The sequence below is a fragment of the Rousettus aegyptiacus genome, unplaced genomic scaffold, assembly GCF_014176215.1.
Source record: "Rousettus aegyptiacus isolate mRouAeg1 unplaced genomic scaffold, mRouAeg1.p scaffold_m13_p_13, whole genome shotgun sequence".
Classification (NCBI taxonomy): domain Eukaryota; kingdom Metazoa; phylum Chordata; class Mammalia; order Chiroptera; family Pteropodidae; genus Rousettus; species Rousettus aegyptiacus.
Genome location: NW_023416288.1, coordinates 37774649 through 37786384, shown reverse-complemented (window position 1 = coordinate 37786384; position 11736 = coordinate 37774649). Strand labels below are relative to the sequence as shown.

Below are 11736 nucleotides of genomic sequence, written 5' to 3'. Positions count from 1 at the left end.
ATACAGGTTCCAAAACAGGGGACCAGACACGGGCACACGGCAACTTGGGGGGAAATCTCCTAAAAGCATGGTGCCGAGGGGCAGGGCGTTAGAAGCAGGAAGCGAAGCACATAACTGACAGCGTTTATGCAAATTACAAAACACTCCCCATCTTGCAGAAACACAAATATTCACATTAAACACAGTGGAATGTTTCCCCGTGGGAGGAGGGCTATGGGAGTAGAGGTGGAGGCAAAAGGAAACAGTGTTTAAAATAAATTAAACAAGAAGAGCTTTGCACAGACAAGTGACGGCGGCATCACATGACCTGAGGAATGACACACGCACTCTGCCGCAGAGGCGCAAATGAAGGCCGCAGCTCCCTTTCCCGCAAAGGCTCGTGCAGTCACTCACACGGGTATCGATCTATCCATCTACAAGTTTATTAGCTCCGCTGACCTTGGGCTATGGCCTGGAAGCTAGGAGGAGGCACGTGAGAAGGACAGACACAGAGGTCAAGGAAGTCAGAATTAGACACACAGGGACCGAAAGGAAAAGAGCCGGGCACAGGACAGCAAAGGAGGGCTGCCCCTGCCCAGGGCTGGGCAGCTGCTTGGGTTGGGGTATGAATGAGGGCTCCCTGGGGGGGCGGGGCGCTGGCCCCACTCCTCTGCAGGGTGGTGGTATCGCCGCTGCCCCAGTTCAGGAGTGGACTCCAGGCGCGTGATGTGGCCAGCCTAGCACACCGATGTCAGCACCTTCGCCCTTGAGCGGGAAGGCACAGTCCACTTGACGTGGGTCCTCCGGGCTGGCAGGAGCTCAGGGTCTTGGCCATGCCATCTCCGTGAGATCTCAGTCCTCACCTCCAGGGACAAGGGGGGAGATGTCAGAAAGGTCCCACTGCCACTTCTCCGCTCAGCCTCAGGGGACTGAGAGCGGAGGGAGAACGTGCAGGAGAAACGGAGGCGGGTTCCTGGGCCAGGCGGAGCCCTGGTTGGCACGACCTCTGGAGGACGCCACTTCCTCCTTCCTGTGCGTCTTTCCGGCCGTTCCCTTTAGCTCCTTGCTCTATCTCTTAGCACTGCCTTTGTCTGGACCCAGTTAAAGACATTCGGGGGCTCTTCCTTGAGTTTCTGGCCAGGTAACTACTCTGGCCTCGCTGAGTAGCTTAGACCATCCCCTGCCCTGGGGTTCGGCCCTGCCGCTGCCCACTGAGCTGAACTGTGGCCACCGGAAACCTGTCCAGGGGACATGCAGGTGAGTAGAGTGAGATAACTGATAGGCAAGCAGCTTGGAAGGGGGGGGGGGGTCTGCATCTTCACAGCTCCAAGGGGCTGTCAGGGGCAGAGGGAGCTGAGAGGCTGTGACCTGCTCACAGAGCTGAACTCGGGCTGTGGCGAAAGACAGAAGGGAGACAGATTTCTGTTCAACGTAAAGGTGAGCTATCTGACGACGGGAAGAGTGATTCACAGGTAGTCGTCAGCTCCCTGTCACCAGAAGAATGTAACTACCTGGTCCCCCACACGGCTTCCTGGGACAGAGCCTTTAACAACTCGGTGGAACTCCCTTTCCCAGGCCCCAGCTGCCTCCGACAAGCTCCTCCTTGCCGCTCCTGGCTTCCCCGGGGCCCACCAGCCACTACACTCAGACGCTGGTCCTGCATCTGCACCCAGATACCGGATAAGGCTTTGCGAGACTCAGGGAGGCTGCTGTGGGAATGAAGAGTGTCACCAGGGCAGGAGCCCCTCAGAGAAGGAGGGGGCAGCTGAGGGGAGAGCAGTGATCCACGCTGGGGCACAGGCGCGAGCACCCAGGTCTCCAGCACGATGCAGAGCACAGGGCCCTGCTGACCGGGGCGCTGAGTTAAAGTCTCCCCCCTCTCTCCCGGGATGTCTTTATTGGTTCCTCTCTGCTGTCTTTCCATATTTCTGCATGTGCATTGGCTCCATCTGTCCTATCTATTTTGCATACGTCCACCTCTGGCTGGGCTGTTCTTTTTGTGTATTTCTCTCTTCCAAGCCCTCTCTCTCAGAGCTCCTGGCTCTGCTCTCCATTGTCCTCCCTGTCTCTGCATTCAACTCTATTTTCCTATACCTCTATATGTCTGTGGCTGACTTCCTTAGTTCCTGTCTCTCCTGGAGCTGGCTTATTTCCTTTGTGACTCTCCCTTTTGTTCAATTATAGGGAAACAAAATTGAGGGATCCCTTTGCCCCTGCCTGGATCCCTCTTCTGATTGCAAAAGGCCTCCTCCACCCCCTGCTGCATGGACAGGAAACTTGGCCCAGCCTAGAGAAGGGACAGATAAAAGGCGTTTACAGGAAGCATTCAGGCTTCACCTGATCCAGAAGCTCAGGACAGACTCCCACAAAGGATCGCAGGAGTCAAGGTTTGGCCCGAGCTGAGATTTATAGGGCCCGGGCAGGAGAGAGGCGGCCTTAGGCCTGGTGGGAGTGACGGCTCAGTGGATAAGGACGGCCTGGAGAGTCACATACCTCTTGGTTGAGGAAGCAATACAGGACAGCAACGATGAAGCCCTGTGTGGCCAAGGAGAACGGACCCTATTAGAATACCTTGGCCTGGCCTCAAGGTGTCAGCGGTCCATACGCTGCTACCTTAATCCCCATCCACCTCCCAGACTATGGCTTGAGCCAAGTCTTTGAGGAAAAGGCAGGTAAGATGCATTCATCACTTACAACGTGCCAGGCACATTGTCTCGTGAAATCGTCATAGCGAGCCTGAGTCTATAACGTTGGCCTTATTTCTCTGATTTTCTTTATTCGTGCATTCTGCAGTGCTGAGCACGGAGCCTGGCATATAATAGGTGCCGAGTAAATGCTGAATAGATTGGATGGATGGATGGATGGATGGATGGACGGACGGACAGATAGATCGATACAGAGGTAGTTGAATGGATAGGGAGATAGATAGATGGAAGGTGGACAGATAAAAGGACAGGTGAATAAACAGGTGAGTGGCTGGCAGGAAGAATAACCAACCTAGCAGCCCTTCCCCTATCATGAAGTCTGCCGAGCTTTAGGGCAGCAGCCGCTCCCTCCTGCCCAAGGACTCAGAGAAGGAGTGCCCGTGGGGGCCCTCACCTGAAAGGAGCCCAGCCCCAGCTCCAGAGGGAGGCGGACAGCCAGGCCGGCGCTGTCTGGCAGGAAGTTGAAGATGATGTAGTGAATCCCAAAGAGTGGGATTAGGAGAAGGGTTGACTTGGAGAGACGCCTGCAGGAGAGGAGAAGCCCCAAGCTCCCAAGTCTGGAGTTCGAAATTCCCCCCTGCCCCTTACGGACTTTCACTCCCCAGCAGCTCTGCACACCAGCTCTGCACACCAGCTCTGCACACCGGCTCTGCACACCAGCCCTTCTGGTGAGCGCCATCCTCCCCACCCTGGGCTCTTTACTCTGGGCCACTGGATCCCGCTCTTCTCTGTGCCAAATGCTCTTGTCTCTTTCTCCCAGTCAAAGCCTGTGCATCTTTCAAAGTCTAGTTCAAAGACCACTTCCTCTGAGGAGTCTTCTCTGACCATACCCTACCCCCACCCCCGTCTAGGAAGAATCTCCTTCCATAGCCTCCCATAGAAAGTGGTCCCAGCACTCATCGGCCTGTTTGGCTTGGACACTAACTGGCTATTGGAAGCCATCCTCCTTCCCACACTGCGATGCCCTGGAGGGCAGGGACCAGATCTAGCCCCCTCTGAGGACGTGGGGAGGAGCACGGGCCAGGATCACGATGCCTGGTTGTGAACGCAAGAGAACCATGCCGACTCCTGCCTCAGCAATGCCCAGTGTCCCCCAGTGCACACGAGCATGTTACCAGTACTGAGACTGGACGTGGAGACTGCCCTGAGCTGGCTCCAGTTTCCTCAGCAGGATGCGGATAATATTGAGAAAAAGCCCAAAGTTCACCTGGAAATAGAGGTGCAGGGAGGTGGAAGGCAGGGGTCAGGGGGTGGCCCTGGTGGCACAGGGCAGTGTCTCTTTGGGAACTAGAATCCCCAAATCCTTGCGACACAGGGCTGTGTGGGTGGACCGGTGGACGGATCCTTGCTCTAGAGCGTGTAGCTTGAAGACGGGGAGGCCTCACATGCCAACTTCAGACAGCAGAGGCTCAGAGTGCCCCTCCCTCTCCAGTTCTGCATTGAAGTCCAAAGGTAGGAGGTCAGGCCTCCGGCACCTCCCGGGGCCTCCTCTGGCACAAAGCAGGTGCCTTCACCTTGCACAAGTGCTAAATTAGGGAAAGGGGCACGTTCGCCAAGGCCACGCAAACCGGTCGTGGCTGCCCCGTGTCCTCATGGGAGCAGGCGGTGGGCTCCAGCTGCCGCGATCCTCTCCCCTTCGTCCCTCCGCCCCGCCCAGCGACTCACTGCAACCAGGACACCAGGGTCATCCAAACTCTGAGCTGGAAGTGGCCTGCACACTGATCGAGACCGCCCCCTGGGTTTACCGATAGGATATCGAGGTCCAGAGAGGGCCTCACGGGGGTCTGTGGCAGGACCACACTGGAACTCAGTCGTCCTGAATACCAGCCTGGGGTCAGTTTTCCTGCAGTGTATGGCCCCTCCGTGGACCCAGGGACTGACCCCAACAGAGAGGACGATGGGCCCTTTGATGATCCACCAGTAGGGGGAGCTGTCGTCCAGATCCCAGCACCTAGGAGCGGACGGGCCAGGGCCGAGGCAGGTGTCAGGAGTGCTGTGGCTGGAAAGCCCTTTCCGGCGTAACCCGCGCCCCTCCCTCCTCCCAGCCCCCTGCCTCCCGGCCTCCTGGCTACTCTCCCCAGCCCTGGAACCTTCCAGCCCCCTTCCACTCCCACACCGCCTATCTCCTCCCTCAGCCCGTTAGGAAGGGTGCCCCCTCCACGCCCGGCTCACTCATTCTCTCCACCTAGATGGATAAACTTCTCGAAAATCAGTCTGTTTGCTGCCTTCTTGTTGGGGCCAACACTTCCTGTGTTCCAGGAGGCCCCCACTGACTGGCCTCCCTCTCCCTGAGCCCCAAAGCCCTGAGAGTCTGAGCCTCCCTGGGCTACTTTTCCCCCTGCGCTGTCCACAGACTGACTCCCAAGCCGGGAGTCCCCCGAAGGCAGGACGGGGCTCCTCCTCCTCTCCGCAGCTCGGAGAACAGCTGTGGCTGCCTGGTTGTCAGCCCACGCCCCATGGGGACTCGAGATGGATGGCACTGCCATCGCCCAGACTCACGCGACATCCTCGAAGGCCGACTTGCAACACACCCACGTGCCAGTGAAGAGCAGGGGAAGCCCTGAGGCGGGTACGGAGGAGATGCACGTGAGGGGTCTCCATTCCCAGTGCGGGGGCCTGCCCTGCACCCCCCCACCCCCCGCCACCCCTGCCAGCCACACGGGGCACAGGCGGGGCCCGGCCCTGTCCGCCCACAGCTGCCGGAGGGCTGCAGACCATCCCATCCCCTCTCTGGGCTTCAGGTCATCGCCAGCTCTCCACCGCACCCATGGCGCCCAAGCCAGCCCTCAGGGCTCACCCCAGCCAGCGAGCACCAGCCACCAGAAGGCTCGCCTCGTGCTGGGCGACGTGGAGGCCAAGAGGCACGTCAGGTAGACAGCTTCTGCCAACAGCCAGCTGAAGTTGGTCATGGTGGCAAAGTGGGAGGTGGCCACGGAGACCTTGCACAGAACCTGCGGGCCAACAACTGGGTGTGTCAGAGCCGAGACGGCCATCGAAGCCCCACCCAAGTCTCCCGCCCCGCTCAGGCCCCCCGAGGGGACGCAGCAATGCAATGCAGTGGGTAAGAGCACCGGCGGGGGACCCGGACAGCCTAGGTTCAAAGTCACCGACTGTTAGCGAGGCCGCCTCCCCGCGCCTTGGCTTTTCCTCTGTAAACAGAAAACTTCCCATGCTAATCTCACAGCCTCATCACAAGGACTAAACGGAAACTCTGCGTATAAATCGCTGTTGTTTTCACTTTCACCCCCTCTTTCCCGAGCGCAAGTCAATCCCTAGAGCTGTGGATGTGGATACTATTTATCCACACACAGCCCCGCCCCGCAAGCACGCACGCGTGCACCCGCCCACGCATTCATTCATGGCAGACTGGCTCCTCTGGCAGGAGGGGGAAGAGCATCCCCTGGCTCGGTCCAGTCCCATCGCCAAGCAGCTGGGTGACATTGCCACTTGTCCCTCATCTACAGGTGAGACTAAAATGGACATATAAGTAGGAAATAAAAGGTGATGATATATGCAAAGCATTTAGTGTAATACCGGACACATAAGTGCTCTCTCTATATATTATTTTTTAAATTAAGGTCATCAGCGGGTCCATTCACTCATCCAGCTGTTCCGTCCCAGTCCAGGGTTAGAGGCCCTGCCCCCTCTGTCGGCTTCCTTTGTTCTCAGCCCCGCCCATTCTCTCACTTCTGGTCCGAGTTTGCTGCTGGCCCCTCCCCCCCTCTCTATCACTGCTGCCCACCTGGCTCCTCCCTAAGGCCCTTTCTTATTCTCTCCCAGATCTCAGCTCTCTCCACCTGGTGGTCCCATAATCTGATGCATCTGCCCCCTAGGAAGGAAGGACTCAGCTCCGCCCAGCCCCCCCGCCCCCCCGCCCGCACATACCCACACTCAGCCACAGACAGACACATGAGTGCTCGGGGGGAGTGGCAAACTGAAAAAAGCTGGCTGGAGTGAAAAATGGTCTAGGTCGTAATGGGAAATGGGGGACGGACACGGGAATGCTGGCTGTGGAGCAGAGAGTGGAATGTGGGGATGGGCTCCATGGCCCAGGAAGGGGCGCGGGGATTCAGGGCCCGACCCCAGGGAAGGGTGGGCGGGGGAGGGCAATGCTGGCACCCCGGGGTCAGCCCGCGGCCCACAGGACTGGGCAGGCTCAGGCAGAAAGCGTTAGATCTGCGATCCGGCCCCCGCCCCCCGCGCGCCCGGGCGCCCCCCACGCGTGGCCGTTACAGTGGAGAAGCTGCAGTGGTCCGTGTCCTCGCCGTGGAAGAGGGTGGCGTCCTTTAGGAACACGGCTCCCGCCTTAAGGATGAAGGTGGCGAACAGCTGCGCGTGGACGTAGTTCCGGGGGCAGCGGAGCCTCCTGGAGCGGGCAAGGAGAGGGGCTTCTGCTGTGCCGACGGCGGGCGCGGAGAGGCTGAGCAGGGCAGGACATGAGTTGACTTGGATTGACTTGAACTGCATCGGGCTGACCCTGAGGCTTCCGTCTTCGCCTGGCAGGACAGCTGACCAACCACTGCCCTGGGCTCGGTGAAGATGAGGGGACAGAGAACTCCGTCCCTACGAGGAGGAGCTCGTAGTTGCGGGGGACAGAGGCAGAAATGGCACGGTACTGCCCAGGAGAGCACCCTGGGCGGTCAGAGGGATGAGCCTCATCCCATAGACAGAGATCGGCTGGGCTGGGCAGTACTCAGACCCTATAGCCTGGGGTGGGGGCACGGAGCTTAAGACGGACAATGGTCAAAGGTTTGGAGCAGTCAAGAAGGGCTCCGTGGAAGAGGCAAAGAGGATTCTTTAACGAGGAGGGGATCTGGGCTTTGAATTTGGAAACATGTAAATACATTGAGAAGAAAGGAGGCGGGCATCGCAAGGAAACAGACTAAGTTCCCCGCGGGTCAAGGCGTACGGGTGAGAGTGGCTCCCGGAGTGGGGAAGGATGGGTCTACCTGTGAGGGAAAGAAAGAGAAAAGTTAGAAACGGCCGTGGCACCTCGATCTGGAATAAACGGGCAAGGAATTGGGCTCGGCGCCGTGGGCAACGGGGAGGCAGCGAAGGTTCTCGAGCAGGGGGTGGAGATGGCAAACCTGAGAGCCAGCAGGATGGCGATGGCCACCAGGAGGGCCACGACGGAGATGCTGTGGCCCAGGGTGTAGATGATCCTCACCGTGGAGAAGTAAGATTTCTGGGCAGGGCGGAGATGGAGACGGTCTCAGCAGCCGAGCGTTTGGGGGAGGGGAAGCCTGACGATCTAGCAGGGGACGCTCCCTGGGGACCACGGCAAGCTCCCTCCACAATCTGAGGTGTTTGTTTGCAGCCTGTCCTCTGCCTGACCCGCTGGTGACAGAGGGGGCGGTGACGGGGAGAGAGATGCTTCTTCCCAGTGCTGCTCTGGGACCAGGGAGAAACGCCACATCCCTGGGGAATGACAGAAGCTCAGGAGGAAATCGGGCTTGTTTATTGACATCCAGTTTGCTCGCCGGCTTGGGAACACGACGTCCCCAAAGAAAGGGCCAGCGCCAGTGACAATTGCAGAAAAAAACTTGCTGTGACCAAGTATTTGTATCCATTGAAGTGTAGCCTGGACCCCAGAGGTGGAGATCGGGGTGCAGGCCAAGGGAAGGGAACAGGGGCCCGGCCTCCCCGAGGGACACGGGCAATCACCAACCCTCGCGGACTCAGTCTTTCCACCTGTAAAATGGTCAGGCTCATGCCTGGGGGCGGGGCCGAGGGGGAAAGGGGTGTGGGATTATGGGTGTGGAAGCACCTCGCAAAAGCCCTGCTCAACTCGGGGGTGTGGGGCGTGCTGGCTACGCGAGGGGTCACTGTGACCACTTCTGGGCTGGAGTTTTCCTCACTTGCCCTCGCCACGGCCATGCACGCCGCTCCACAGAGGACAGAGAGGGCAGGAGCTGGCCCGGGGGACACCAGGAGCCATTGTTTCTCTGAAGCATCCCAAACTCCCCGCCCAAGAGGCCTGGGCACATGAGGGCGCACCAAGGAGGTGGTGGCGGCCTGCCCTCCCAGCCTGCCCCCTGCCTCCTCTCCCTCCTAGCCATGTAGCCCACCTGTCAGCCCTGAGCTGAGTGCATTAGCAAAAGAGCCCCCGCCAGACACTGCCACCTTCTGGACATCTGCCGTCATTGATATTCCAACCAGCGGCTCCAATGGAAACAGTGGCCCTATAGCTGTCTACCAGCCACAAGAACACCCACGCCAGGCACCTCTCACCTCCTCAGTCAGCAGCTCCACGGGCACAGGGCAGGCCACAGGGTACGGCGGGAAGGGCTCAGACCAGCCCGTGATGGTGCAGTCCCGCTGCACAGCGCCTGGGAGGCAGCCAGAGGAGGGGAAGCAGAGATCGGGTCACGGCGGCTCCTCCCCTCTCCCCAGGAGGCATGGGGAGCCGGGAGTGACCCTGGCAGGCGGCACAGACGGCCCCCCAGCAGGAGGGAGGGAGGAGGCCTTCTCCCCACGGACTGGGCTCCAGGTCCAGCCTGCCTGGGACACGCTCTGGGGCCTCTCTCTCTGGCCTCGGAGTCGCCATCTGTTAAATGGAATCCCTCAAGAGGCAGAGTGGTGGGCGGGGCCCCCAGCAGCCTAAGGGCAGGGGATAGAGAGGAGGTCCTCCCTGTTCCTGGAGGGACTGTCCCCCCAGACACCCAGGCCAGGAACGAGAGGCAGAGCAGTGGGTGCCCTTCTCCCCCTCCCCCTGGGAAGCTGGTGGTGTCTTAGCAGCCAGATGGGCTCTGGCCACTGCTCCCTATAGCCACGCCACAGGACTCGGTGCCTGGAGTCCAGCATGTCCATGTTTTCTCTTCTCACTAGTCCTCACCCGCCGTGAGGTTAGTGGGCTTGCTGCCCCCAATTCACAGGTCAGGACACTGAGGCTGACTGGCTTGCCCAAGGTCACACCAAAAGAGAGGAAGTCATTCAAATCCAGGCCTGTGCCCCAAGCCCTATTCCGTGTCTGCCATATTCTGGCACCACCATAAGAAACCCCCTTCCCTCCCTCCCATCCACCTCTCCCTGAACCCCCACCTGGCTCTGAGCTGAAGTGAGAGAAGAAATCTGGGCAGGGGAGAGCCACCCGCTCGCCAGAGCCTGCCATCGGCCAGCACAGCAGCCCGTCCCAGGTCCCCGGGCAGCCTAGAGAGAGGAGGGAGAGCAGCGTGCACTCGGCCCAGCAGACAGGCCTGGCCAGCATCCTGAGAGGCGGGGCTGGAGGAGACGAGGAATCCGAGAAGTCGCCTCCTCCCCCCAAGCCCCATACCCAGGGTGGCGTTGGGCATCCCCTCTGCTGCCCGTAGACACGCACTCTCGTCTTCCCTCAACTGGGTGAGAAAGTCACACTCTGGGTGCACGTGGCCCAATACCTGCAGAAAAAGTAAACAGGTGAGCCGAACCAAGCACGTGCACCTTCTGCGTGCACGGGTCCAAACGGCCTGAGGACAGAGACGAAGCTGGATGTAGGTCTGTGTCCTTGCTGCTAAGCACAGGGCCTGGCTCATGGCACTGACAGCTGTGCTGGAAGGAAGGAAGGAAGGAAGGAAGAAAGGAAGTAATGAAGGAAGGAGGAAGGAGGAGGAAGGGAGGGAGGGAGGGAGGGAGGAGGGGGGGGGAGGGGGGAATTAGGACTTACTTCTTTCTTTCTTTGTGTCTTCCTCTTTCTTTCTTTCTTTTTTTTCTTTCTTGATTCTTCCTTTCCTCCTTCCTCCCTTTAGGAGGAAGGAAAGAAGGCGGATGGAAATTTCCCCTTTTCATGTCATGGAAGTAAGTTCTGAGACACATTAACACGTCTTCACGAGATCTCGTCTGATGGCCGACTCAGCAGCGCGTCTTTCAGTCACCTTTCCTCCTTCCCGCTTCACCCCCCTGTTCCGCTCACCTGCTCTCTGGAAGCAGGTGTGCACGAAGTAAACAGAATAACGCCCCCTCCCAACACAGACATGTCCACATCCTAATCCCTGGAGCCTGCGAATCTGCTACCTCAAACGCAAAGGAGATTTTGCAGATGTGATTTAGTTAAAGAGTTTGAGATGGAAAGATTCTCCTGGGTCACCTGGGTGGGTGTGAGGATCCTTCCTTATAGGAGGGAGGCAGATATGGCAGAGTCAGGTAAGATACGATGATGGAAGCAGAGGGTGTGTGTGTGTGTGTGTGTGTGTGAGAGAGAGAGAGAGAGAGAGAGAGAGAGAGAACTTTTACCATGGGGTTCCCATAGATGACAGAGAGGAGGGACCCTCACAGCGAGAGGCAGGAGGGTCCGAGGTGGCTACTCACGGTTGGTAATGGGCTCAGCAAACAGAGGATACAAGTAGCCCAGACCCTGCTGTCCATAATGGGGGCTCTGCAGAGGCTTCCTCAGCCGGCCTCTCTCCCCGGGCCCCAGGTCTCATCCCTCCCCTCCCAGGTAGCTGTTTGCATAGGCAGGAGCCAGCAAAGGGGACAAAACTGGCTGAATATTCACCAGGATTGCAGGACATCATGCCCATCTGAGCCCTGGTCCTGACATGGGACTCCATGTCCCCAGTAGGGAGGGGCTGAGCCTCCCCCCCACCCCACCCCCCCCATCCTCTCTTCCACTCTGTCTTAAGTCAGCAAGGGCCCGGAGAAATGACAGCTGCAGAATACTTTTTGCCCCAATAGGTCAATATTCTTTACCATTTCCTTCTCTGAGCCCAGCCCTCGGCTTTCCCATCTTGGAGAGAGTCCCCCAAATGAAGGAGACTCAAGAGAAGAAGACAGAGACCTGGGCCTCCCTTCAGGGAGCCCCCAGTGTAGCTGGCGAGCTCAGCCTCATCCCAGGGCTGTGGGAGCCCAGCGAGGGTGGGGGCGGGGTGTCAGTGCAGGCTGGAGAGAGGAGTGGTAAGCTTAGGAGAGGGAGCGTGACCACAAAGAGTCAGGATGGGCTGCCCAAGAAGGCACAACCTCATGTCTTTACCATAAGGACACCAGCCTGGCATCTGCGGACAGAGGCCCTGGACTTCTTGGTGGGGGGGGGCTAGTCAAAGTCACTCCAGAAGTCTTAGTGGCAGCAGGGGAAAATCGA

At 58.9% G+C, this 11736-nt stretch overlaps 1 protein-coding gene across 2 annotated transcripts; it reads right to left on the bottom strand.

The window, feature by feature from the left end:
- Positions 1-415: 415 nt before the first annotated feature.
- GHRHR (growth hormone releasing hormone receptor) lies at positions 416-11024 on the bottom strand. Of its 2 annotated transcripts, XM_016123853.2 has the most exons (13): positions 10968-11024; positions 9958-10060; positions 9726-9833; positions 8916-9013; positions 7772-7869; positions 6918-7050; positions 5482-5635; positions 5184-5244; positions 4566-4635; positions 3800-3891; positions 3079-3208; positions 2473-2514; positions 416-842 (listed from the first exon to the last, which is right to left on the bottom strand). In XM_016123853.2, the coding sequence occupies exons 1-13, from the start codon at positions 11022-11024 to the stop codon at positions 717-719; spliced, it is 1272 nt and encodes a 423-aa protein (XP_015979339.2). In that variant the 3' UTR covers positions 416-716. The 2 variants fall into 2 exon arrangements, with proteins under 2 accessions (XP_015979339.2, XP_036086339.1); XM_036230446.1 differs by lacking the exon at positions 10968-11024 and having other exon boundaries at positions 9726-9880; positions 10001-10064.
- Between the last annotated feature and the right edge of the window lie 712 nt (positions 11025-11736).

Excerpts from the sequence above, each read along its gene's own strand:
- GHRHR (XM_016123853.2), bottom strand. The coding sequence starts at position 11,024 with ATGGACAGCAGGGTCTGGGCTACTTGTATCCTCTGTTTGCTGAGCCCA. Across the intron at positions 3,892-4,565 it reads CCATCGTCCTCTCTGTTGGG|GTGAACTTTGGGCTTTTTCT; the intron begins GTCAGTCCCTGG and ends CTCTATTTCCAG. Across the intron at positions 2,515-3,078 it reads TGGGGCTGGGCTCCTTTCAG|GGCTTCATCGTTGCTGTCCT; the intron begins GTGAGGGCCCCC and ends TTGGCCACACAG.